The 25024-nt window shown below is 54.7% G+C and overlaps 4 protein-coding genes across 4 annotated transcripts; all 4 read left to right on the plus strand.

Moving 5' to 3' along the window:
- Window positions 1-2393: 2393 nt before the first annotated feature.
- Window positions 2394-2651, plus strand: CDEST_05234 (uncharacterized protein; the record flags this gene model as incomplete). The annotated part of the gene is made up of 1 exon (XM_062921393.1): window positions 2394-2651. The coding sequence occupies one exon, from the start codon at window positions 2394-2396 to the stop codon at window positions 2649-2651; it is 258 nt and encodes an 85-aa protein (XP_062777444.1).
- Window positions 2652-5172: 2521 nt separating this feature from the next.
- Window positions 5173-6733, plus strand: CDEST_05235 (uncharacterized protein; the record flags this gene model as incomplete). Its single annotated transcript, XM_062921394.1, has 3 exons — window positions 5173-5294; window positions 5475-5760; window positions 6425-6733. The coding sequence occupies 3 exons, from the start codon at window positions 5173-5175 to the stop codon at window positions 6731-6733; spliced, it is 717 nt and encodes a 238-aa protein (XP_062777445.1).
- A 7403-nt stretch (window positions 6734-14136) lies between these two features.
- CDEST_05236 (Putative F-box domain, ubiquitin interacting, WD40/YVTN repeat-like-containing domain superfamily) lies at window positions 14137-18102 on the plus strand. The gene is made up of 2 exons (XM_062921395.1): window positions 14137-14740; window positions 14806-18102. The coding sequence occupies exons 1-2, from the start codon at window positions 14335-14337 to the stop codon at window positions 17898-17900; spliced, it is 3501 nt and encodes a 1166-aa protein (XP_062777446.1). The 5' UTR covers window positions 14137-14334; the 3' UTR covers window positions 17901-18102.
- A 6396-nt stretch (window positions 18103-24498) lies between these two features.
- Window positions 24499-24753, plus strand: CDEST_05237 (uncharacterized protein; the record flags this gene model as incomplete). The annotated part of the gene is made up of 1 exon (XM_062921396.1): window positions 24499-24753. The coding sequence occupies one exon, from the start codon at window positions 24499-24501 to the stop codon at window positions 24751-24753; it is 255 nt and encodes an 84-aa protein (XP_062777447.1).
- Window positions 24754-25024: the final 271 nt, after the last annotated feature.

Raw genomic sequence — 25024 nt, forward strand, 5'->3', positions numbered from 1 at the left:
ATGTTCGCCCAGTCCCAGACTCTCTCTCTTTGTGTTTCTCTCTTCCAGACCTGGCCGACCTCCCTGGGACTTCCTGCAGAAGGCCGCCGGCCCATGTACAGTACAGCAACCGCGCAAGTTGCAACGAAACACCACACACATGGATGCCCACCGACACCATGGCACAGCGGCGAGCAATGCAAAGAAAGACCAGACCGGCCCAACCAAACCTGGACTCCGGTGCAGTGGTAACACTAAAAACCCCTCTCTGGGTGACTGGTCACAGGCTACAGAACATGACGGCCCCAGTGGCTTTCCTTTGCCCCCCCAGTTGGCTCCTCTCGAATGGGCCCATCCCGGAGACGAGATCCATAGAATGGGCGTGGGCGGGGCCAAACCCCCAGCATGTTGGTGCTGTAGGTACGTACCGTTACCGACAGAGGGACAGCAGAATTGCGACAGACACAACCCATCACAAAGGACAGCCAGCAGCGTCAGCACAGGCGCTGGGAAACTGGGGACCGGGACCGGGACCGGGGGAGGGGAAAGGGGGTGTGAGAGGGGGTTGAAGGGAGCCTGAGAGGCCAGAGGCTGGCACACTGGGGGAGGCAGAAGGGGAAGGGCGGCGAGTGGGCGAGGGGCGTGCTGGGAAAGATCAAGGGCTGACTGGCACCACATGGGTGGGGAGGGCGATGCCCAGAGAAGCGGGGGCCTGGTACCTTCCAATTGGGAAGGTTGTCCGAGCTTTTTCTGGTGTCTGCGGCTGCGGGTTCTTTTTCTTTTTGGGAGCGGGGATTGTGATGTAGGATGGAGCCTATACAGACCCTAGCAACCCTGTCGGCTACCCAGCACAGAAGATAATCCCTGTCCAAAGAAAAACGCACGCCCAGTTGGAATGGAAAGCGGTGGATCTCAGTGTTACTCACCCCTAGGCCCAGCTAATTCGCACGGAGCAGTCTCTGGAATATGTCCGGAACCAGCCCGTTTGGGAGAGACTCCTTGTCTGACTTGTGAAAATGGAGGCATCGGGCTTGCAGAGAGAGATACTGTACACGCCTTAGCTAACCATTGTACCTCGAATCACAACATGGAGCATAGAGCACGAAAAAGAAGCATAGACATTGCAGACAGTTGGGAACCGGTCATCAAGATGCATGCATGGAAGAGGCTCAGAAAGGCTGAGAGGCTAAGAGAGAGGGAGAGGGATGATGGGCCTCCCCCCCTTTCCCACACGATATGCTGCCAAAGCGCCCTTCGGAGTTGAGACGACAAAACAAAACGAGCAACGACAGCTTTTCGTGCCAGTCATCGTGGGCGCTAAGAGGCTCAGCACGGCATACTGTGGCAGATTCGTCGAGACTCCCTAGAGACGATTCGGATAGAAGGGCGGTAAGCGAGCAGCTAGTGGCGCGAGTAGCGTGCCCAAGTCTTCCCGTAGTGCAGATACTTTGCCTTGAAAGGATGTTAGGTGGTTCAGCATATGTGTAGGCATGAGTTCGTGGGCGAGACAGCAAGATGGCTAAGGCAAAAGTACTATACCAAGCAAGCCTTTTCAGTGGTAATAGCCTTCTCGGCCTGTCTCCAGCGGACGTAATTAAAGCCTCGGCCGCGAATCCCCAAACTCTACTATGACAGCGCCCCCCGGCCCCCCAGCAGCGTGCCACCCGACGTGTCGGCCGCGCCTACAACGTGTGATGTGATGTCTCACTCCGGTCCTGTCGCTTGTGAGAGAAAGAAGAGGGATAGTTGGGGAAAATGAGAGACTGGGGTGTGAGCGGACGTGTTGAAGAAAATACCGACAACCAGAACCTCGGATCAAACGTCTGACCGGTTCACCAGTTGTCCGGCAGGTCAAAATCTTCTTTCTTGATCAACGACCGATCCGGGAGATGCTGGCTTTGAATTATCGCAATCGAACGAGGAGGCGGGAAGGACAGTGCTCCTATCCGTGTCCATTTGGACGACGGGTATCTAGATGGCAAGTCGGACCCGAAAGGGATTAGCGGATGGGCCTCTATTTAATTTTCCTCCTTCCCGCCTTCTTCCCGCAGACCGGCTACGGATAACAAGCGCATTATCTGTGTGGACCACGATGCAGTGGGCGCTTCCCCGGCGGCGCCTCGTCATTGTTGATCCTCTTTTGCTTCCCAGGATAGAGGTTTTCCTCCACCCGAGTATGGAGTCGAAGGCCATGTTCGACGCAGGAGACTCGGGAGAGATGGTTCAAAAGGGGAAGAAGTACCCATGGCTGTTGGAATGGGATGTGGGCATCACCGCCTCCTCCTGCCGCCCAAGCCTCGCGATGTTCCTGGCAGGCTGGCCCAGTCTGGCCTCGTCTCACACATCAGTCCAACCAAGATGGGATATTGACCAGAGTCCGAAGGGCGGGGGGGCATGTCTCGCTGTGCTCAGCCATGGGATTGGACGCTGGTAAGAGTTACGAGACCAGTATCGCATTGAGGCACCCGCACCTTGTTGGAACCGACGCGGCCCTCCTTGTGCGCCAGGCCAAGGGGAAGGACGAGATGTCGGACCTATTATCCCAAAGAGAAACACCCTACATACGCGAAGGGGGGAGAGCTCGTAGCCGTGAAAGCGATCAACGTCAGGTACGCATGCCTCGTTCTCTGAGATGCCTAAATCTGGGGCGTATCATACATGGCATACGATAGGCGGCGAGCGTGTGGCGTCTCTCTCATTTCCTCTCCCTCAACAACAATGGATGTTCATTTGTCCCGTGTCATTCATTACGTCGATGATTCGACGATGCCCTCGCCGAATCAACCTACAACACACCCGGCGCACGAACCAGCCATCCAATGGCCTACTTTCCAACTCTGCCGAAGGCTTTTTTATTCTCCATGGATGCTGCGGTTGCAATACCAAGCCCTGCGAAGCGGAGAAGGAATGGATGAATCCAGACGACAGCCCAGTGTTTGCGCGCGCATCGGTGATGGCTGAGCCGTACGTCTCCTCGGCACAGATACCTCCTCAAGGTGTAGATTGCTCGGCTCTGCACTAGGCAAGAAATGCTCCGTCGTCCGTCCCTTGCTGCTCCCATGTCTCGCCCCCAAACGCGCCAAAGAGTCAACAGACTCCTGGATATTTCCCCCCTACCCTTCAGGGCTTTCCATGGTTGCTGGTCACCGTGGAAAATAACCCGGGTGTCGGCCGACCGCAATGCCAGCAGTTCATCCCCATCCCAGGTTGTGGTCAGCATTCAATAGGGTATCCGACCTTTTCTTCAGCCCGGGCACAGGGCACGGCGTCAGATTCGAGGCAAGGCACACAGGGTAGTGTTAGGCAAGGCAAGGAAGTCACGATACTCCTTACCAACAGACGGGATACGAACATTATGCAAGCCTGTTTGTTTGTTTGCCAGAGGAGAGAGAGAGAGGTGGACGATGCTTACCGCTCCTTTCATTGGCAGCACGTGTCAGATGAGTCGATCGGAAGCCGAATTCCCTCTTTCGCAAACAAACCTAACATTGTTCCATGTAAAGTCCCCTTTCCCTTTGCCTTCCCCTTGCCCTGCTATTGGCGTTGCTTCATTTCCATCCCTCTATTATTTCCTTTCCCTAGGTACCTAGGTATTCTTTCTGGATTTCGCCCACTCCCACCCCCCCGTTCTGTCACCAGTTATCGCCGACAGCAATGGAGGGGCCACCTGCTCAAGATGCCAAATACACTGTATGGAGACAGGAGGACGCACCGACTGACCAAAAGGCGAAAGGCGAAGACATACCCGCGACCCCGTTTATTCCCACGTCTCTGGTTGCTGCGTGCACTGGTCGCCTCTTTTCTTTATTACATTCTTTTTATGCGTTGGTCCTTTTGGCCGCTACTTGGCACCGGAACAGGGATTAGAGTTGAGTCCTTGGACTGCTTGGTGGGGCTGACTAGGAGGGCAACGGTTGGGAGTTGGGACGGAGCTGGGAGCTGGGATTCGGGAAGGACCACTTAGGAGCTTCTATCTTCCTTGCTTTCTCTCGTTTGGAGGCATGTCCCACTGAGCACAATGGGGTCCAGGCAGACGAGAGACGAACGAGATTTGAAGCAATTAATCCTTAATCGGGTTTCCCAGACAGAATAAACATTGAGAAACACATATCCAACACAGTAGGTGCCAAGGGCACAGTTGACATCACCACGGAGGGACCAGTATCTTATCGCCGAAAAGTTGGAATGGAAATACACGCCGTAGGTACCTGTTCGCTATCTGAGACAAACGTACTCCATTGTCGCATGTCATTACGGGAAACACTAGCTTCCCCGCCTCCAATTCTCTTTGTTCTTTCCTTCCCCATTATCGGGTCTCTTTGCTTCCTTCCGACATGAGCGAAAATAGCAAACCAACACAACATTTTGAAGGAGAGAAGGAAGGAAGCAAGGCAGGATCTAGATTCAGCTACCCACCCCGACTGATGAACTGCTAAAAGCTTGAAACTCGACGGATTGAGTGCCTCACCTGGGGGTGGGGAGGGGCGGAGGGGGCGTGTGTGTCTCGCACACACGATCTGGCCCTGATAATGCTCAGTTCCAGCGGGCAGGTACGCTGTCACAGGCACGCCCCCTTCCAGTATTTAAGGAAGAAAAGAGGCTTTTTCTGGCGGCTTCCACGCGGAGGAATTACACTCAGTGGCCAATCTGCGTCTCCGCTTTCATCTTACGGCCGCAATCTCACTCCTCCTTCCCTGTCTCTCTTAGATTCTCCCTGCGTACGACGTATCTGTCTGCTAATCCTCCCGGCCGAGTGGTCAACAAACAAATGCTTTTTCGTTCTCGAAGCATTGGCGCAACCGGAGCAGAGTCGTTCGTCCGCTTTCTGCCTGGGACGACAGAGATCCGGCTCAACGGAAACAAGGGGTGGCCACTGCCAAAGCCGAACCAGCCCATTGGAAAAACGCCCGTTTGCGACGAAAGCAGCGCAGCATCAGGGAAGCCGATTCATCAACGCACGAAGCGGTCAGACGTCGCCGCCCGCAAAGATTTGCCAGACCACCACCCAAAACACGACGCCAGGCCACCATGGCTGACACCTCACCACCCTGCGTGGCTGGCTGCTGTTTCCCCATATGGCGGATATATTCATACACGACGCAGGACTCTCACTTGTAACGCTACCGCACATGATGCTTGTTTGCATTCACACCTATACCACCTTGTCGCCGACACGGAACAGGCTAGACAGACATGAGGCCTCTCCCGCTCTTTGTCTGTGGATTTGACAGTTGTTGCATCTGCACTTCCACGCCATCGTTGCTTTTGTTGATGTGCCCGACTCACTCTGCTACCCTGGTGTCACCAGCGGTCAAGTGAGCAGAGTGTCAAACATGTCAGTGTGTCTCCGTCGACGTCAACCCGGGATCCTCTGTGGCACGCCCGCCTGAGAACACGACCACCGACGCCTTCGAATATGGACGCATCCACACGGACGACGCAATGCCTTGATCTTGGATCACACGCCGCACATACGGCTCCCAGGAGCCGGCCAGTGCTGACAGCCCAGCTGGCCTTGGAGCCAGCCAGTGCCTGGCACCCCGCAGCCATTCAGGATCGTGTCACCCCGCAGCTGCACCACGGCGCACCGCAGCGCAGCGTCGGAACACCCTAAGATGCATACCGGCGACACCTGCAGCTGTTCGAGGCGCCGCTGCTGCTGCTGCTGCGGTCCACCAAGCCGGCTTCGAGGCTGGCGTCGGGGAGTCGGACATTTCGCCTATAACAGCGCTGAGAGCGCTGCGGGCGGAAGCCTCGCTTGGAAACATGGCTGAGTCGGCCGTAAGTGATCCGTGGAGCCCTGGCGTCTCGCCCCCCAATTTACTTTCATTTACCTCGACCACGCGAGCCTGAACACGGTCCTTTCTCAACCATCCTGTCGGGTTTTTACTCAACATGGCTGCTTAGCAGAACATAGTGTCACAGATTAGGTTTGGGGGTTTGGCACACTGACTGTACCCTGTCTCTCGTCTGAGAACTTAGTCCTGACGCGGCCATCTTCTCGTGTCGATGATTCAAGCATGCTTACTCGGCCGACCTCGACTGACAAAGTTGCGGGCTGATAGAGCTCCGCTTTAACCAAACAAAGGGTCACGAACACTGAATGCCCTAAGACAAAATAAACACATCCACCCTTGCCTGTCCGGTATACCCTGTACACACCAGTGACGTCTGGAGGCAAAAGTTATGTTGCAGGCCAGCTGCAATAGCGTCTTGCCGTGGTAGGTGATCGCTGACCAGTTGCGCCAGCCTATATGCATCCAATCAAAGTGTACCGCCAATGCTGGAGGCGGGCCGCAGTACGTACATTCGATGTATCCAGAACAGGGAGCCCAAGAAGATACTGCTGAAGCGATGGAACGAAACTGTGAGTATTAGCTGAAAGAGCAACGTAAAGTTCTTCTGTCCAACAAGACCAGAGTTGTTAGAACCAACCGCATAACAGCCGCATAAGTCCCGCACGCCAGCCGGAGTAGGCGATCACGGCGATGAGAACCCAAAGCTGGCCAGTCGGGTCAATGTATTCTTCAGCAACCCTCGAGGAACATCTTTCGAGTGGTGCCAGCTCCAAGCAATCCAAAGGTACCAGCAGCCCCGCACGAATGCCACACTGTCGCTGGCGGCTGGCCTCAGTTCCAGCTCCGAACTTTGCCAGAAGCGGATCTCGCTGCATGATGCGGGGCCTACGGAATGCCAACTCGACAACTCATCAGACAGCCGGCCCTCAACGGCTCAGACTCACATCGTCATATAACGCACGACTCGAATGACTTGCAGCCGCTACATCTCTTCTCACCCCTCCGTGTGGATGCCCTCCCATGCATTGACCAGGAAGAGTTTTCTCCTATTCTGCACAGCGGCCGCTCCCCCTTCATTGCTTGCTGTTACAGCCCATTACTAGGGATAGTCTAGGTCAGGTCGGACTTTACAGACTCCGGGCCACTTCGCCTGCCTACGCAGGTAGGTGAAGACGAGCATCTCACACACCAGTTGGAGTTCGTTGGTGGCAGATCATGCCAGCCGTCCGGTGTAGAGTGGTGCGGGTATTATGTGGCGCCACGGAACGATTAGCTCAGATCGACGTTCCGGTGCGGATAGTCCATGCCAAAAAAGCACCCGCTGGACCCCTTTTCTAATTACGGAGCACGTTCTGGACGCCATGACACCACGAACATTCCAACTTCATCTCGTCAGCCGGATCGGAGAGACCGAGCTAGCTCGAATACTGAGGGTTCATGTTTAGTATTGGAAGTCACCAATGGTGTCTCCCGTTTCGTTTCGCCATTGGCAGCCTGCTGGAACAATTGACATCAGGTGGCGGCGGTACGCCAGGAGCTTGGTTCCAACAGCCAGCTGGTTATGGTGGGGCCAGGCTGGGATTGGATGTGTTTTATCTTGATCTTGACTGTCACGCACACCGGTTGTCGCCCTGTCGGGTTTTGTACGAACGCACTACTCGCGTTGTTGAGCCAATGGCCTGACACAGCCCAGCCTAGGGGTTCATAGCATTAGCGGTAAAGGTTTGTGTGTCCTGTTTCCGCTCCCACCTACCCATCTCCTCGATCTACGTATTGTGGCTTTCCTTGGCTTTACAAGCTTGCTCGAACATGGGTAAGAGAGAATGTTTGTTTCCTCCCTCACCGCCTGTCCGGAGCCAATCAGTAGCCAAACCATTGCTTTGGGAGGTTGGGAGGGGTGTAGGGGGCGAAGAGAGAGGGATTCGAGAACCAGACGATTTAAGGAAGTCGCCACTCAAACAGGCAGCTTGCCCCTTCCTCGACAACAATCAAGATACATGCGTCACGAGCCTGGCGACGTCCAGGGATATCCATACTCACAGACCCTCCCCAGCCCGTAACTGGCTCCTTTACGTTCCTTGCCTGCCTTCAAAAGTTCAATCAACACCAACCCCCAAAAGACCTTTCAGGCAATCACGAATTCCCTGCCCCTCAGCCCATTTCCATGACAGCCAATTGTAACACAAGCGTGGCAACAACAAAGACTTTTCAACCTTGCACGGGGGTTCAGGGGAACAGCGTCTGGCGCAATAAACCGATCCAGGTGGTTACAGTAGCGTAGCAAGAACGGCAACCTTGCAACCTCGGTGGGCCAACCGACATCGTCGCCTCTCAAGTCTCAGGATCGCAGGCCACGGATGCGCATGCCCCCTTCCGGCCGCCGGTCTTTCGCTAGCCGCCCGCTCAAAAAGTGCCTGGCATGAACAGATCTTGCAAATCTTGCGTCGTCTGGCGCCTGCCCGCCGCTGGGTTATTCCTAGGTCATCACGCCAAAAACACGCCACTTCGAACCGGGTTTACCAAGCAGACGGTGCGACCTAAAGCCGTTTCGGCACGGCAGCACCTATGTTCGGTATTGATAGTCACCCCGGGTATGCGACGTCTCATCACAAGACCCCCTCCGGAGCCTCGTGGCTGTCCCCACCATCTCTTTGGCCACGGTCCCGTTGCATTGATGACGTTCACTATGTGGCCTTTGGGGTTTGTGTTTGTCGGTTTGGTTGATTCGCGAGTTCCGAATCATACCTACGTTCTTTAGCGCCTGTTGAGACTTTTTGTACGAACTTGACCGGGCTCGTCTAGGCCGTAAGTAAGGCTTGATAGGTGGTCTCTTAAAGCGCCTGTGCTGAGGGGCATAACCGACAGGCAAATATTTACCTCGTTGGCATCAAGCGTTACGGACTTGATTAAGGCAAACCGTTCTTCTCTGTTCAACGGCGTCGTCGTAAGGGTTTGATGTGATTACCCCTCTTCTGGAAGTTCTGAAAGAACCCCGGTCCCTGTATCCGAAGGACGGCCCGAGGCGAGGCGTCATCCCTTCGTTCTTCGGTGCGGGGTCTCAAACACAACGATCCGCGCAAGTTTTGTACATCGTTTTGTCCTTTGGCTTTTCGCCACCATCATGTATTTTTCTGTTGTCAGTTCATTCTCTCTTGAGTACTGTGCGCGCTGCTACGTTTAGAAACAGGGGGCTGTTGTGTGGTAACAGTGATGGGCGGTTATTCCGCTCGCCGTTGTTTGTCTTCTGTTTGATGCAACCTTCCCACCTTCCCCTCTTAGCCCTTGCCCTTGTCCCGGCCCGGTTCGCGTAGCTTTCCCGACTTGTTAATCAGACCCCGTTCGGCTGCGAAGCTTCTACCTAAAGAGCAGGTGGGAGGAGGGGGCCCAGAGTGCACCCTGTCGAATATTATTTGCCGCAGCAGAAAGTGCTTTCGGGCTTCTGATCAACAGTGATTCCAATCATTGCCTACGATTCGGAGCCGAGCGTCGGTTCTGCTTATCTGTTATCCAGACTCTCTTTCCATGGCGGGAACGGCCCATCAACCCCTCCGCCCCCCCATACAGTAAGTTCCAGGGCCGAATGGATATGACGGGTACGGGGCTTCCAGATAGGGCTCGAATGGATGCCAACGGGCTCAGCCGTCGAAGGTGTTATGGCGATCGAAGGCCCGGAGGACGACACTGTCCAAGACTCGCCATCGGAAGCACGGAGGGGGTTGTTGCCGGCTCCACGGACCTGGTGAGACCTTCACCATGTCTCTCGCCTGTGTTCTACCCGCCAAAAGGCAAGAAAATACACTGTTCGCCACGTGGTCTTCGGCCAACGCTTCTAGTTCTCGAGTCCACCTATATGATTTTGGACTAGTACGGATATCTGTATACATGTATACATTTGGGTGTCGAAGGCTTCGCCTGGGGCTGCGGGCTGTGCTGTAGTACCGAATCTGGTGTACTATGTAGATGGGCGCGAAGCTTGCTAGCCGTGCTGTAAACAACCATATTGCACGAAAGGAGATAGATCGTAGTGCAGAGCCGTGCTCTCTTGGATACAACACCGTTCTTTCTGCCCAGATGGCGGGGTGGGGCGATGTCAATCGGAATGCTCCCCGTCGTGCTACATTGGTATGTCTTCAGAGATTCGGCGTGGGAGGAGTCGTTCTCTGTTAGGCATGGGTCTCGATAGCGGCCTTACAAGCCAATAGGAGGAATGCGGAATCAACGTGAGCTGGGAACGCCGACCACTGACGTTTCTTTTCCCGGGCGGTGTTTCCTCCGAGATTGGCTGAGAGAAACCCCCTCCCAGGTCCCAACAAGGCCCGTTTCAAAGCCAGGTTGGGATCGCAAATGTGCAGCTGCCAAGCGCACGCCGTAGTTCCACGGGGGTCCAGCGGCTTGACGAGCCCTGTAATTAAGGCCTGTACAGGATAGGAGCTCGGGGGTGTAGCTGCAAGGTTTACGTTTGCGCTGTCCACGTCGGCGTCCCAGGTTGGGGGGATGCGACGGAGAGCCGCGGCTGTTCAGCGACGTGGATGGAGAACGGACTCGTCCTGTTTTCGGACGGCAGGGCCGGCGCAACGAATGGCATGCCGACGATGACAGGCAATTGCGGCGGCGCGCATTGTCATCAGGGCGTTCGAGTTATGGAAATAGAAAACAGTCACATGCGCTCGCTGTGATTGCGCCGTGTCATATCATTGTGACGGAGCGGGGGGGGGGGGGGGGGGGGGGCTGGGTTGCAGAACAGTCTGCTGAGATTGTGTGATCCCACGCCATGCACTACAACCCCGGTTGAACTCGAACTCTTTTTTCTCCTTCTACTTTTCCCCATTTGAAGCAAAGGGTTTATACGGTGTTTTTTTCGGGCCCGATGGAGCTCAGACATTGGAACTGAATGGAGTCTGCTTCACGAGACGAGATGCGAGCGGGAGGGCCCGCCCACGGACCAGGGGTTCGAGTTGGGTGTCTTCAGTGTCTCGGTTTGCGGGCCCGTTGGGTTTGGGTACATGAAATTCGTACCAGGCATGGCGTGAAGTCGTCGTATCATGCGATCTGTGTATCCGTAGTTGACGGACATTGCGACTGCTGATCATCGATACCGTAAACACAGCAGCGAGCCCCTGAGCTCACGGGTCATTCGGATGGCTTTTTGGGCCAGTCAAGGGGTTGAACTGGACTGCATCTGGACCTACCGCGGGAGACGGAATGTCGCAACAACCGTGGCTGAGTGACGGGGAAGATGACTGAACGAGGCCCTTTTGCGGAAAAGCCTTCATTCCCGATGCCTGTTTTGTTGATGGGATGATCTGACTTTCTGCACCATGTACGATGTAGGCCACAGGTCGGGTTCAAGGTTGTTGGGTCACCATAGGGTGGCATTTCGACCATGGCCTTTTGGGTGTTTTGATTCCCAAAGAGGCCGGTAAGCTCGTTTGCCCATGCTAGCGATCCTGTGCCCTCGAAGGTTCAGCATTGACACCTGGAAATAGGTATCCCGGACCCCCGAGAAGTTGATTTCTTCAGGGACAATCGCCGCCGACTCCGGGCGCCCGTACGTAAGTTTCTTAGACGACAGCTGGATTTGACTTTTTTTATTTATTATCCAACGGTTTCGACAGGCCAAGCCTCCAAACGCTAGACCTGGAAGGGAAAAGGAGACAACGGGCAAAAGTGGGTTCGCTGACCGTCTGGGCAATCTTCGTGTGCCGATGCTCTCAGGATCCTCATATCACTTCGAGTTTCCTGGCTCGTGGAAATACCCAGAAATTTGACGAACCCGGGCGCGGAGATGAGAGACCACAGCCGAGGGGAGATGCCGATGGGTCTTTGGAGTTGTTCCTGTACGGACACCTAGGCCCTGTGAATGCGTACGTATAGGCACTCCATCCGTCATCCACATAAGAATGGGAACACTGATCGAAACAACTGCCTTTCTGGCACTGTCCAAGCGCGGCCCAGGAGAATGGGTGGCGTTGCGGAGACCTACGTCAGTCTGCATCGTTGAGGTTGACCTCTCACACGTCGAACCAGCAATTTTTTTTTTTTCATTCTTTCTTCACGAGTGGATTTATTCCATCTTCCAGGGCTCCCATGTGCTGAATGCCTGACTCGCTTCGGAACCGGGGCCGGACATCGTGATTTTCGCGAGTCGTTCATGGGCACGGGTTTTGTGACAGGTGAGTGTTCCCTGTTGGTACGCGATGAAAGACGTCCTGACAATCATGGCATAGCAGTAACCAAGGTTAGTCAACCCAATTGAGATGCGGCGTTTGAGAATACTCAGCAAGCCAGGTATGCGGTATCGAAGTGCATCAGCTCAGCGATGCTGATATTATGCATGTACGAGTACGCACATTGGTCGTCGTTCGACTTGATTCCAATGCGCCCTCCTGCTGTGCCGTGCGAAGTGGAGGGACGGCTCGAGCGCGGGAACGGAACTGGATCGCTTTAGAGATTGTCGTAGGTACAATTACACGTCTACGTACATATAAGTGTGAAGATCCATTCAGTCAGGGAATCAAGAACGCGGGAAGTGTGGGAACAATGCCCTGGACGTCGGGAGACGAGCCAAGGGCCTATCCCCTAGGTCTGCTCCACAAGGCTTCACCCAGGATGGAGATAGGAAAGGAATCATGGCTGGGATGGCCTACAGTTGTACACTAAAGAAAGAGGGGAAATGGGAGGAGAACAGGCCAAGACCTGTCCCGCCGCCTATCCCAGGACCCTGTGTGTTGGTAGCAAGCCGGGGGCTGTTCTACCTTGGACGCGCGACTCATGCTGAGCGGGAATGCGGCAGCTTAATGAGTCGCTCCCAGATTCCAAACCAGGGTGCTTGTCAAGAAAAGATTAGAGGCGGCCGCTGCTTCTTGGGTACAGAGTACCGAGTACACATTTCGAATCATTGGCCCCTCCCTCTTCCTCGATGAGATGAAAGAGTACGACACAAAGATGAGCTTTAAGAGGATGGGACATCGAGCCGAGGCACCGGGCTCTCGGCCCAGACCCATCTTGGGAGTTAGTGTTCCGGATACTCGCTGCGGTGGTGAGGCCACTTCGGACGGCCGTGGCCGGCGGCTGTTGCGGACCGTGGTTGACCGTCGGCCGCCCAGTGGTTCCTATCAGGGATCGTTTGCTACGTAACGATGTCTGCCCGATGGCTTGGCAGTCGGCTTCCGCGGTACACAGAGTGGCCAGGGGAGAAGTCCCGGTACACGTAGTACCAACGTCTTGTGGTATTGTTTCAAGATGATCAGTGCTCGATTGGTGTATGTGTGTGTGTGTATGTTCGTACATGGCATCCGCAGATCGGAACGAACCAAAACACAACCAGCATAATGGTAAGATGACGGATATGAGCACCCACCCCTTACCGATACGGCGGACACTGACACTGGCAGTGCGCCTTCTCGTTGGCTCGTTGGTTCTTGTTGCCAATCTGTCAGGGTGTTGTCAGCCGTTGCTCTTTGCTTCACTCGACTTGCCGAGACAAGCATCCTGTCAAACATGCGTATTACTGACGTGGGTCTTGGGGCTGTTGTAGCTTGATGGAACCCAAGAATGAAGGTCTGAACTACTCTGTAAAACAACAATGAAAAGGCTGACAATTGATACGGAACCAAAGAGCCTGCATTCTTGCTCCCCATCTTTCACGGGCCCTCCTTTTTTCTTTGCTTGGGGCCTTGGAATGCGCTGCATGTTAGAGGCAAATCCCAGCCAAAGCCACAATGAAGAGGAAGGCAGTGATTGCCTCTGGTTCATCACCCTGCGAAAGCCGGACTCGTGGGGATCTCGCAAAGGGGCTAACAAGATTACTCTCCACTCGTCATGGAGTATTAATGCAACACAGCCCACTAACCAGCCATCGCAATCCGAAGATCGTGGCGGACATAGCTCAGTTGGGAGAGCGTCAGACTGAAGCCAAACTTCAATCACTTAATCTGAAGGTCGTGTGTTCAATCCACACTGGCCGCATCTTCGAAACTTTTTTGGTACATTCATCACAAAATGTGCCTCCACTGTACTTCTCTTCCATCAACTGGCGAGGGAGGCAGGCTTCTTCTATCTTTTTGCGGGGATGGTGGCTAGAACAAACCTAAAGAAGCAAAACGTGTATATACAAATCATGTCAACAAGAAACAATGATAGAAGGAGAGATGTTAGAATAACTGTAAATTGTGATTTCAGTGCGACATGAAGGCAAAGAAAAAGAGAAAAAAATGGAAACGCTATTGGACATCGTGAACCTGACAGTGAGTTGTGAGTGATCATACAATGATAAGAGGCTGCGATAAGAGCTCGGCCCGGGGATAATCCACTGTTGCCAGCGCCCGCAATCTCCTCGTCATTTCGTCACGAAACGCGACTCCAAAAAGACATTCACTTGGCCACTCTACACGACATAGACACGTAACTCCTTACAAGCAACCGCATCGCATTAGGTCCTCTAGACGCATCTCGCGCATACTCGCCTTCCAATCCATATACATAAACCCAAAGACTGTGCATATCGTTTTTGCACAGTCGCCCGCAACAAGCTCAAGACCTCCCCCACCACAGCTTTATGCAACATCGGCCCACTGAGTCTTCAGATACGCACCATCGACTAGACAACCCCTCGACACCCTCTCCTCCACTTCAGCATGGCTTTTATGAGCGCCAACAGCCGGCCGGCGTCGCTCAACTTCGCCGCGAGGACCCGGGCAGCGCATCCCCGCGCTCCGTCCCAGACGCCGGCCCCCATGACTCACTCAATGCCGTCAGCGCCTCTCAACTGGACGAGAGGCTTCGACGCTTGAGCGTCCACGATGCGCCACCTACCGAGAGCCACCAAGCTGTTGCTGGTCAGCGGGTAATCGACTACGAGAATGCACTGACACCGTCAACTCCTCGACAGGCCTTGGGCTTCAAGGTCATCAAGCGATCTGATGCTCGACCTGACAGCGTACAGCTCACAGACTTTCCAAACGGTGCGGCTACACAGACGGGGAGAACTCCTTCTTGCGCCGAACGTTGGCTAACCCGTTTCCTATAGAGATCTTAACCCAGATACTGTCCCACCTGCACCCCGACTCCCACTCGGCGATAGCCCTTGTGTCGAAGCGTTTCTACTCTCTCGTTACGACCCCACATGCGTGGCGAATGGCCTTCTTGCGATTCTTCCCGGGCCATGACAGTTTGGCCGTAAAGGCCGACCAGAGCCGTTCAGGGCCCTTGGATCATGACCCCTCCGAGTTCGTCCGGTCTGAGGCACGGTACTTCTCGCGTTTGACCTCCCTTGCGACTTGGAGGAGCGAATACTTATTACGAACACGACTTCTGCGCGGCCTCATCAGAGGTAAACCGGGATCCAGGTCTGGTGGAATCGGCGCTTCTGCCCGAGGCGGCAAAAAGACAAGCGCTGTCTTGACGTACAACTCAAAGTTGCCGTGGGCTGTGACCCACCTACACGCCGACTTTTCGGCGAAGAAAGCCCCAAGGGTCATTCACGGTGCTTCGGACTTGGGTGTAGCAACTCTCAGTGACCCGTTCATTGGCAAGGTGGAGAAATGGGGATTCAGAGATCCGTTCTCCATCCTCCAGCTCGACGAGGCCTTCCCCAATCTTGAGCCGTGGGGCCTGGGAGATGGCCCTGCCGCTTGCCCAAACATCATGGACGTCAGTCATCCTTACGGCGTCCTCTCCGGCGAAGGCTTTCCAGGTGGTCGTGCCTATTATCGTCCCATCAATGAGCTGCACGGTCGATATCTCGGCAGCGATACAGGTGTAATCGACACCTATCCCGACATCCCCAAGATCCCGGAGTTGTCAGAAGCTCTCTCGAGTGTTTGGATTGCCAAATCCACCGCTGTTCCCAACCTGACGCACTCGACGGTTGGCATCTTGACGGGGTCTACGCTGGGCATCGTCACATCGTACGCTCTTCATGGGGACGGAAGCGGGCCTCGGCATCCGAATGGCCAGATGACGGCGCGATGGGTCCTTAGTCCTGGCGTGCCCATCATCTCAATTAAAGTCGACGACCAGTACACGCAGAAGCGGAAGACCGCTCAGCGCATTTGGGCCGTCGCCCTTAATGCTTTGGGCGAGGTGTATTACCTTGTCGACACGCCCAAAATAACGTTAGATCGGTCCAAAGGCGAAGACGCCACCAAGAATGCGTGGTACGCAGGTCGCTCGGTTTACTGGCGGCTGATCGATGAAACGCGTCGCCAAGCTCGGCCGGATGAGTTTGACAAACATGCCCTCCGAGGCGCCTACTCTCCCCGATCACCGGCCGACGCCATGAAACTGAGCAAGGAACAGCTCGTCGCAGAAGCCCGCGAGATTGAGAAGTTCTTGCGCTACAAGCCTGCCCATTTCCGGAAGGTGTGCGACGGCTGGGACATGAGAAGAAGACTCGAGGTCGATTTTGCAAACGACGACGTCAGCGGTGCCGGCGAGGTCATCATCTCCATCCAGTGCGGCCATGACAAGAAGACTCCGCCCACCGTGACTCGCTACATCAGGGCCCTGTCTAGGACGCTTCGACAGACAACAGAGGATTCCGATGATCTGCCTGACATGGCGCAAGACACTTCCGAAGCGCCACAGTCAATCTTCGGAGCAGGCAAAACTCATCAACCTGAATTTAAGCCGACGGGCGACGCAGCCCCTGTTTCTTCAGGCTCGCTGACTCCGCAGGCAACACTCAACTCTTCTGATGAGTGGATCGTTGCGGCGATGAATCTTGGCGGCCATGGCAAGCCAGAGATCACTGCGTCGGCCCTCGACCTGTCATCCCACGCCCTTCTTACGCTGACGGAGGACCCTCTTCACTTTGGTTACAGATCTGCCGACAGTCCTACCATGACCCCCCAAACTGCCGACTCCATGACGGAGATTCCCGGTCGAAGAACGCGAATGCTGGCCATAGGCACCAGAGCAGGGTCCGTCGTCGTCTGGGACTGTCGTGATCAGCGCAACATCACGGAAGTAGCGCCTCTCCGTGTGATCCAAACAGAGTCGCCAGAGATCAGTTGTTTGGCTCTGACAGCGTTGTATCTGGTCCACGGTGGAAGCGATGGCCTGGTGCAAGCTTGGGATCCCTTGGCTTCTTCCCTCGAACCTCTCCGTACTCTAAACGGCCGGTCCAACGGGCGGGTCCCACGTCACATGATGACGATGAATCCTGCGCTTCAGAGTGACACCTACTCTGCTGTCCGGGCCATCTATCTCGATCCCGATCCTACCTTCCTGCGCGGCATCACGTCATTCGGCGCTTTCCTCCGCTACTGGGCCTACAGCGCTACCAGCCAGCCGCCAGGCCGCAAACGTCGTCTCCGACACGCCGATGTCCACGGTCGACTTGCCACTCGTCGACAGGGAGGGAACGTATCAGGATACATTGCTGCGGAGACTGCGGAGCTCCGGCGGGAAGAAGAACAGACGGCCCGCGAAGATGAGTGGCTGCGCAACAGATTCGGCGTTGGCGCCTTTGGCGACTTGACCGAAGAGGAAGCTCTCCAGTACGCAGAGATGATTTCGCAGGAGACTCTTTTGTTCGAGGAGCAACGTCGCACCAGCGCCAGCGACACTGGGTCAGCTGCGGAGGCCAATTTCGATACAGCGTCATCCTTCAGCGAGAGTACCGTGGACACGGTCACGCCTGAGCCCAGCGTCACTGGCTTCACGCCACCACCTCCTGTGGTCGAAGAAGAGGACGAATATGAACAGCAACTCCAGCAAGCGCTTCGCCTCTCCTTGATGGAAGCCACCAACGATGTAGAGCAGTTGTCGCACAAGAACAGTTCTGGCGACTTTGACTTCGCCATTAAATACAAGCCAAAGCCGACCAAAAAGACCAAAAGATCGCCCTCAACATCGCCATCTGCAAGCTACATGCCATTTGCAGCTTACAAGGCCGGGTCATCTAGTAGACCTACGCCAAGGGACGACGACCTCGAATTGGCTCTCCGACTTAGCAGCGCCGGTTCTGCCAGCCACGCCAGGCCCAGGGATGACGATATGGAGTTGGCGTTGAAACTTAGTCTTCAGGAAGTGGCCGCCAGCAACCATGCGAATCTTGGCATGCCGCATGAAGAGTTCCCCATGTTGGAGACCAAGGGCAAAGGCAAGCGAAAGATGTGAGGGCAGGGGCGGGGCGTATTTGTCTGCTGCGATGCTTGATTCGGTATTGTTTATTGTTGCAAGATGCGGTTTCTTTCTTTAGCTCCTCTGTAGCTATAATGTTTTTGCTTCTACTTCGCTGCGAGCGATATCCCCATTTGCTTAGCCTATTTCTTTGGAGGCTCAGCTTCCATCCTGGGCCTTTCAATACAGATACTATTCGAGCGTCATTGATAACTCGCAGCATATTTTGATGTTGGAAGGGTGGACTGTAATGTAAACCCATAACGTTGCCACGTCTTGCGTCGATACCGATACGATTTATCTGCTTCGTGTCGACCGGGAAGCGTCTTCGCGTGATGACACTTGCCGCCTAGTGAGCGTTCTGCCCGCCGGGCCGTCGCGAAAACGATATGGGTAGGAGGTAGCATCCACCAAATAGCGTAAGATGAACCCGACACTCCCTGGATTGTCTGCATGTCATACATGTTCGGCGTGGTGTCTGCTACACGAACCCATTGCCGCACGTACGTCGGTTAAGCTTGATAGCTTTGACCTTCTGTTTTCTCTGGACGGACATCACGGACGAGCATGAGAGCTGGTATATGCTGCCAAGCTGCGTCTCATCAAAGGTCATTTCCAGGGTCACGTTCACATCAGGAGGCGTTCAGCCTGCTGGGTTGCAAGGGCGGGCAGGCGGGCAATGGTAGTGCTTTTTTGGCGGTTGCCGATGACATGTTCCAAGGAGGTGCCATTGAAGAATTCTGGGCAAAGAATGAGCCGTCATCTGATGCGGTCGATGTCTTTATTTTCCTCTGTGATGTACGAGGGTAGAGTCAACTAAACCGAGCGACGATAAAACTTGTCCTGGTCCATGCCACGAACCTCGTGGTGAAGAGTACTCGGATGCTGGACAGCACATTCACGCCAGTCTTGTTCAGACCGATGAGAAGGATTTGCCTATGGTTGATTTGGCTCCGAGTCTAAGGTCTCTAGGGTGCAGCCCAAAGATACAGCTTTGAAGCTTACATACAGCCTCGCTGCCCATCAGGACGACGGTGACATACGTATTCTACCGAGATCGGACGGAGACGGAGACGTCTCCCCTCACAAAGATATGCAGTGAGAGCCTCAATCATCAAAGGCTCGAAAGGATGGGGATGCGGCCGCCAAGGGTCATATTTGCTGTCAGCATTCTTGCAGTCCAAACCTCGCACAAGTAACCTGTAGTAAGATGGTACAAGGGCTTCTTGAGATTGCCGCGCACCCCAATAGTTCGCCAATGCTCCTCATTGATCGGGACGCCGAAAGGGACGAGGCGATGAGGCGACTCGACAGTCGCAGGACTTCTGAGCGCCCCGAGGTTCCAAAACGAATGTGAACTTCTATTTATGAATGCTTGGCCCGCCCATGTCTTCTTTTGACTCCTCCTTCGTCGCGCGTGTCGTTCTCATACGGGCACAATGTCGCACTTCACCAACCGTCACACGCCCTGACTGACATATTTCGTCATTCCCATCAAACTTGGCATCTTGTGACGAAACTCAAGCCCCCCCCCCCCCCCCCCCCCCAACGGCCTCTGGACCTCTGAGCTGCCAACAGGCCACACATGACGAACCCCCGAGACTCACGGCGCTTCCGATGATAGCAATATTCGAGATCAAGTGAATTTTGTGACACACATGATGGTGATCACAGGCCAGGTGCACAGTTGTACGCGGGTATACCGTCAACACAGGGCAGGCTTGGGGCCGACATCCGACGCCGGCACCGACGCATCCATTCTGGAGAAACCACCCGGGCATGTCAACATCCCAGTCGCAGAGGTGTCACCAAATCGGGGCGTCCATCGCTGCGACCACTCCGTCCGAACCTTCCCTCGACTGATCAGCGTGGACTTCCGACGGCCTCCCCTTCGGCCGATCTCCCCAACGAGCCACCCCTCCCTCCCTCAAAGACATATGCCTCTCCAGATTCATAGTTCGTTGTCGCGTAGCACCTGATGCAGACGCAGTACGGCCGGTGTTCGGACGAGGTGGCATGCCTCAGGGCCCTTCGTCGGTGATTTCAGCAACTCCGATTCTATACCGCCATTAATCAACCTCGTCACCCCATGAACATGGATCGTCTGGGGGGGTGGGGGGCATCAAGAGAACAATAGAAACACCGCAGCACCGGCGTCGGGGGACGTGGAGGACGCAAACGACAGAACAACCGGAGATACTGTGGCCGGTCTCTAATATACTCGAGAACAACCGCCAGCCGAATGGAGCCGCATAGCAGCCCTGCTATGTACAGGGTGTCCATCTACGCTATGGTCTTAGCGTTCGGGGTCAGGTCGTGAATAGATTGTTCTCTCCCGTCATGCCAGGCCCTTGCCGGGGCCGTGGCGCGGGGCGCGGACCGTGGGAGGTTTCGGCCTCTGTTTCGGACCCCCGCGCAGGGACGACACCCGTATTTTGATCGCTCGACACCCTACCCCTCCTCGTCTGTCTTCGGTATACCGGCGCCGACAGACGGCCGAGCCCATCGGACATTTAGGGGGTCTCATAGCAGCATGATCTCTCACCACAAGAGTAGTTTGAGATGAGGAATACAGTTCGCTGTTGATGAAAGGGGTCGCGCTGAACCCGGCCCCAACGTTCCAAGTCTCATCGTTCCTTTGGCCCCTTGGGATCGCGTCATCTATTACTATCCTCTCCCCTACCTTTTTGCGCCCTACTGCATCGCAAAGTTACCATACCCAGGTTGGAGAGGGGAAGCAGAGGACAAATCCCGCACAACCGTGACGGACCGACCGAGGGCAAAGATCATCTCTCCGCCTAACACGACAATTTCCGTTTGCGCTGGGAAGCGCAATGGTTCGTGATTGTCTGGCCTTAAATCACGGCCGACTTTCCTTCCCCTGCCTCCAGGCCTGCAGGGCTGTAAGTAACCGGGATCATCATTTCGTGCTCAGGCAGGATGTAATTTGTTGGATCTTCAAAGAATGTCGTTGTGAACGTGTACACCATCGGCCACGTCGTGGTTATCGCGCCATCGTTGGCCGAGGTGAAAGCTACATTTGGCTCGAAGCTTCCCGGTGCCGTAAGCGCCAATATCCAGAAGTCGCGGCTACCTCCTCCGACTGAGCCAGATACCCTTGGCGGATATCTGCTGTGGTTACCGCTTGATGACGCGGTTATTGAAACAATACTGGTGGGAAGGTTTAGTCTGATACCGAAGAGCTTGCTGATGAAGACGTCCCACTCAGTGTCTGGAAACCGAAGCGTAGGAACTCTCTGCCACGGGGGTCAACAATGAAGTCGAATCTCCAGTAGATGGATGTGGTAATTCTACTCAGCTGGGCACTCGTCAGTTCCGTAGTGACGCCGACTATTTTCTGGGTCCTGCCGTGGTCTCAACGCTTGCGATGTGCGAACTGGTTTCGTCTGAGTCGCTGAGACTGGGCCATCTGTCCCTGGCTTTTCCGGAACCTGGGATCTTGGAGCTGTCGACCATTGACTCCTAAAAGTGTTGGTGAGGGATGAGCTGTTTTGAGAGATATCCTCTACTGTGAGTGTTATTGCCTGTCTGGAAGAATTCTGCAGGGAAGAGCTTGTCCAGGTCGTTGATGGTGTGCTGTTGAATCCACCAACCTGTCTCTGAGGGTGTGGAACGTGGTTCACTGCACGCTGTCAGTACTTCGTGTCTTGCTAGGTTTCTAAATAAGACCATCGCATCTGCCAAAGTGATATAAACCAGGAGAAGAACCGCTATCAGAAACCGCAGCGCAAGGTTGGTCGGTTTCATGTCAATGCGACGTCCCGGATCGCATCTCCTCCATCTACTACATAGCCTTGCCTATTTCGATGTTCAACTCAAAAGGCGACATGGGAGCTGTTTCAACAACATCTTCTGATTTGGTAACTTCAGATAGTCATTGTCACAATGCTCAAATCCATTACAACGCCCAGTTAACCATAACGTGTGATGTAAGCAGGGGGTTCAGGAAGCGGAGAAAGAGAATCAGTTATCAATGCCGGAAGCAGCCCACGGCTAGAGCGAACACGTAGTTTCGTATTCTCTGTTATCTTCGGAAATTGGTGAGACACATTGAAGTATAGTAGTATTATTAATGCGTGGGGTGGGACTGCGGACTGCACCACCTTGAACTGGCCGGCAATTGATGAAGAATCGACACGGCTGGGAATATAGCGTCTTGGTAAGCATATGGAGTGCCTTTCAAGAACAAGGGCCGTAGTAGAGTGGTACTAAAGCTCTAGCGGGTTTTCGTGGCGTCGTTAAGAGCCTCTGACGGTCTCAGGGTGCTCCTCAAGTTAGAGCTAAGGATACATCTTTTGCAAGGTAGAAGTGGTCTTCCACATAATTCCGATCCAATCACCTCGAAAAGGAGAACGCGAAGTGCAAATGCAAATGCAAGGGGGGGGGGGCTGCCAGCAGTCGATCGCGGTGGCATGTCATCGCCCGACTTCATTGGCCAATGTTCGAGCAACCTCTGCTTCCCTAGCTGCGATCCTCCAAGAATGCTGACACAAGGCGGAAGTGTCTCAAACCAGTTCACGTGAACTCAGCCAAGGCAGATCCGACGGACAGCGGTGGCATTTGGTACACAATACCTCGCCATGCTCAAAGACGTCGACAATAAGCAACGGGCCAACTCCAGATACTTACCTAGATGCTGTTCGGTACGACAAGAAACAAGGCACATTGTGTCCAAGTGAGTCCTATCTCCAAGGTTAGCCATGAAGCTCGACTTCCCAGTGCGTTCGCAGCCTAGCACCTATTATCTACATATTATCAAGCTCAGGTGTAGGTCGCAACTTGCTACACTGCGTTCTGCTCCCGAAAGCCAGTCTGTTGATTCATGATTATGCTGAAGGTGTTCATAGGTCTCGATGTGCCGAGCGTTTGGATGTGCATCATGATCAGGGCAAGAAGTGTCAAGGGATGGTTGCATGAGTAGCATCAAAACATTTACCAACGCAATGACGGATAGACTGCCCGTAATCGGCCTCCGTGTCTAGCGTACCGTTGCGCGTGGGAGAAGCGGATGGGGCAGCGGGCGTCAAGGGAGTCTAGAAAGCTTTTCGCCATTTCCGACCTGCATATGTCGGGCGCGGGGACAACGGCCATGACACCATGATGGCCGAAGTTCCGTTGCAGTCCCATCGACAGCGCGCAAGGTTCAATCATGAAGATCAGCAAGCGGTAGCATGTTGTTGGACGACACGTTCTTTGCCCCGATGGAGGCGGAACACTCGCTGTGCCCAGCGTGCCGCTCCCTCGAGTCCTGGTCAACCTTTCCCGCTTGGCTGGTGCTAGTGCCGTCCATGCCGCTGGGTTGTGCATGCGGTGCTGTCATTGTTGCTGTGCCTGGCCAGGCTGATGGGTTGTGTCATGTTGATGAAGGCTGACGGGATGAGTGGAAAACCTTTTTTCGTTGATTCTTCACTGGTCGGTCGTCAGCTATAGCTGTCGATATAGCCCAATTAGGAGACCTCTGAGCTGAGCCCCCCGAAAGATGACAGATTCTGCAACGGTGGGCTCTGTGGCTCTGCAGCCGCAGAGACAGGCGAACCCGAAATGAGCAAAGATATCCTTGACGGCGGGTGTATTGCTTGTGTGATAAGGTACGGGGTACAGGGCCTTCGTTCAGCTGTGGGGCTGGGCATTGTCGATCAACAACGAATGCCTTTTCAGTCGCAGAGACTCATCGACAAGACCCATCCGATGGCCCGGTCACGTTGCATTGGGGTCGAGGCCAACCGCGTTTACGGGACTGTGATGTGCACATGTCGTTGCTACGCCGTGTGGCCGTGGACTTAGTCGCAACCTGCATGCCGGCCCGGTCTCGAGGTCGATCGGCTTTGGGGTAGTGGATGATTCGGGAGACAACGTTGTAAACGACGACAGCGTGAGAAGTTATCTGCATCCAGTTCGTTTCCCCGCGGAGCTGTGATTCGCAGACCAACGATGGGCCGTCGACGAGTCGACTTGCCTTCTCGACGCCGCCACCGCGAGGAAGGGAGGCAAAGGGGGGGGAGGATGACGTCCGTCCACTTGACTGACTGATGCCAGGTGAGGAAGAATATGCAGGACGAAGGAGCTGGGAGACGGAGACTCCGGTCAATTGATGATAAATTAATATGGCAGTCACGATTCACACACCGGACATGGTTCGGCACTATGAAAAATGGCGCACGGTTCAATGATTGACCAAAGTCAAGAACCTTGACCAGGGTCATCGTTCTTTCCCTCGGTCCTTCCCTCATGAGGTAGGCCCGGGAAGCGGTTTTGGAAGTCGTATCGCTGCTGCCATCTGCTTGGGCAGACTCGATCCTCCTCGTCAACGCTGCTCTCCCTTCCCATCTTGTCTCATCTATCTATGTTTTCTTATATATCCACCCTGCTTCCGCAAGCCTCCCGGCGTCCGAACCGGAAGGTGATCCGGTGCGAGAGTACAGGGTCCTCCTCGCTTTTCACCATCAAGTAGCTAGCTACTTACTGTGTACTATGTAAGTAAGTTTGACACAGTCCCTATTTCGTTGCACTCCAGGTAGATTGCTTCACTTCCACGACCTTGGCGCGAGATGGTTCGGGCAAGAAACGGTTCGCAATGCCGTTCCACATCGAGTTGTGGTATTCAAAACAGCCTGTCGGACACGGGATTACCTTAAGGCAGTGGCCATCTTCACACCAGAGTAGGCGATGCAACGTTGTCAACATGGCATTCCGCCTCTCTCAACTCGTCCGGTGTCTTTCTTGGTTGCTGGCTTATCGGTCGTCCCGACTGCCAATGCTTCGTCGCATCGCGTGGGGGGATGGTGTGGACAAAGGAGGTCCAGACGTACAATCACCCAAAGCAAGCTAGCGGGTGCCTGGCGCTTCAACTCGTTAGTAGGGTATCACACACTGTGGCTTTCCATGCAATCCCGCCATGGTGGCGGTCATGGTAGTCTTTGGGACCAGCCATTGGGGACCAGCCACAAGTTGGCTAGTTCCCTCAGCCTGCGCCAGCTGATCGTCCCGCTACAGAAACGGCCAGAAACTCAAAAGAAGCACCGCTGCAGAACCCACTGGCTGGATTGGTCCTCGTGCTGCCAAGCGCTGTCGACATTGCAAACAGACGAGAGGCGCATCAG

Source organism: Colletotrichum destructivum, chromosome 3 (assembly GCF_034447905.1).
Source record: "Colletotrichum destructivum chromosome 3, complete sequence".
Lineage (NCBI taxonomy): Eukaryota > Fungi > Ascomycota > Sordariomycetes > Glomerellales > Glomerellaceae > Colletotrichum > Colletotrichum destructivum.

Coding starts and splice junctions, on each gene's coding strand:
- CDEST_05236 (XM_062921395.1), top strand. CDS start 14,335: ATGCAACATCGGCCCACTGAGTCTTCAGATACGCACCATCGACTAGAC. Junction 14,741..14,805: donor GCTCACAGACTTTCCAAACG/GTGCGGCTACAC, acceptor CGTTTCCTATAG/AGATCTTAACCCAGATACTG.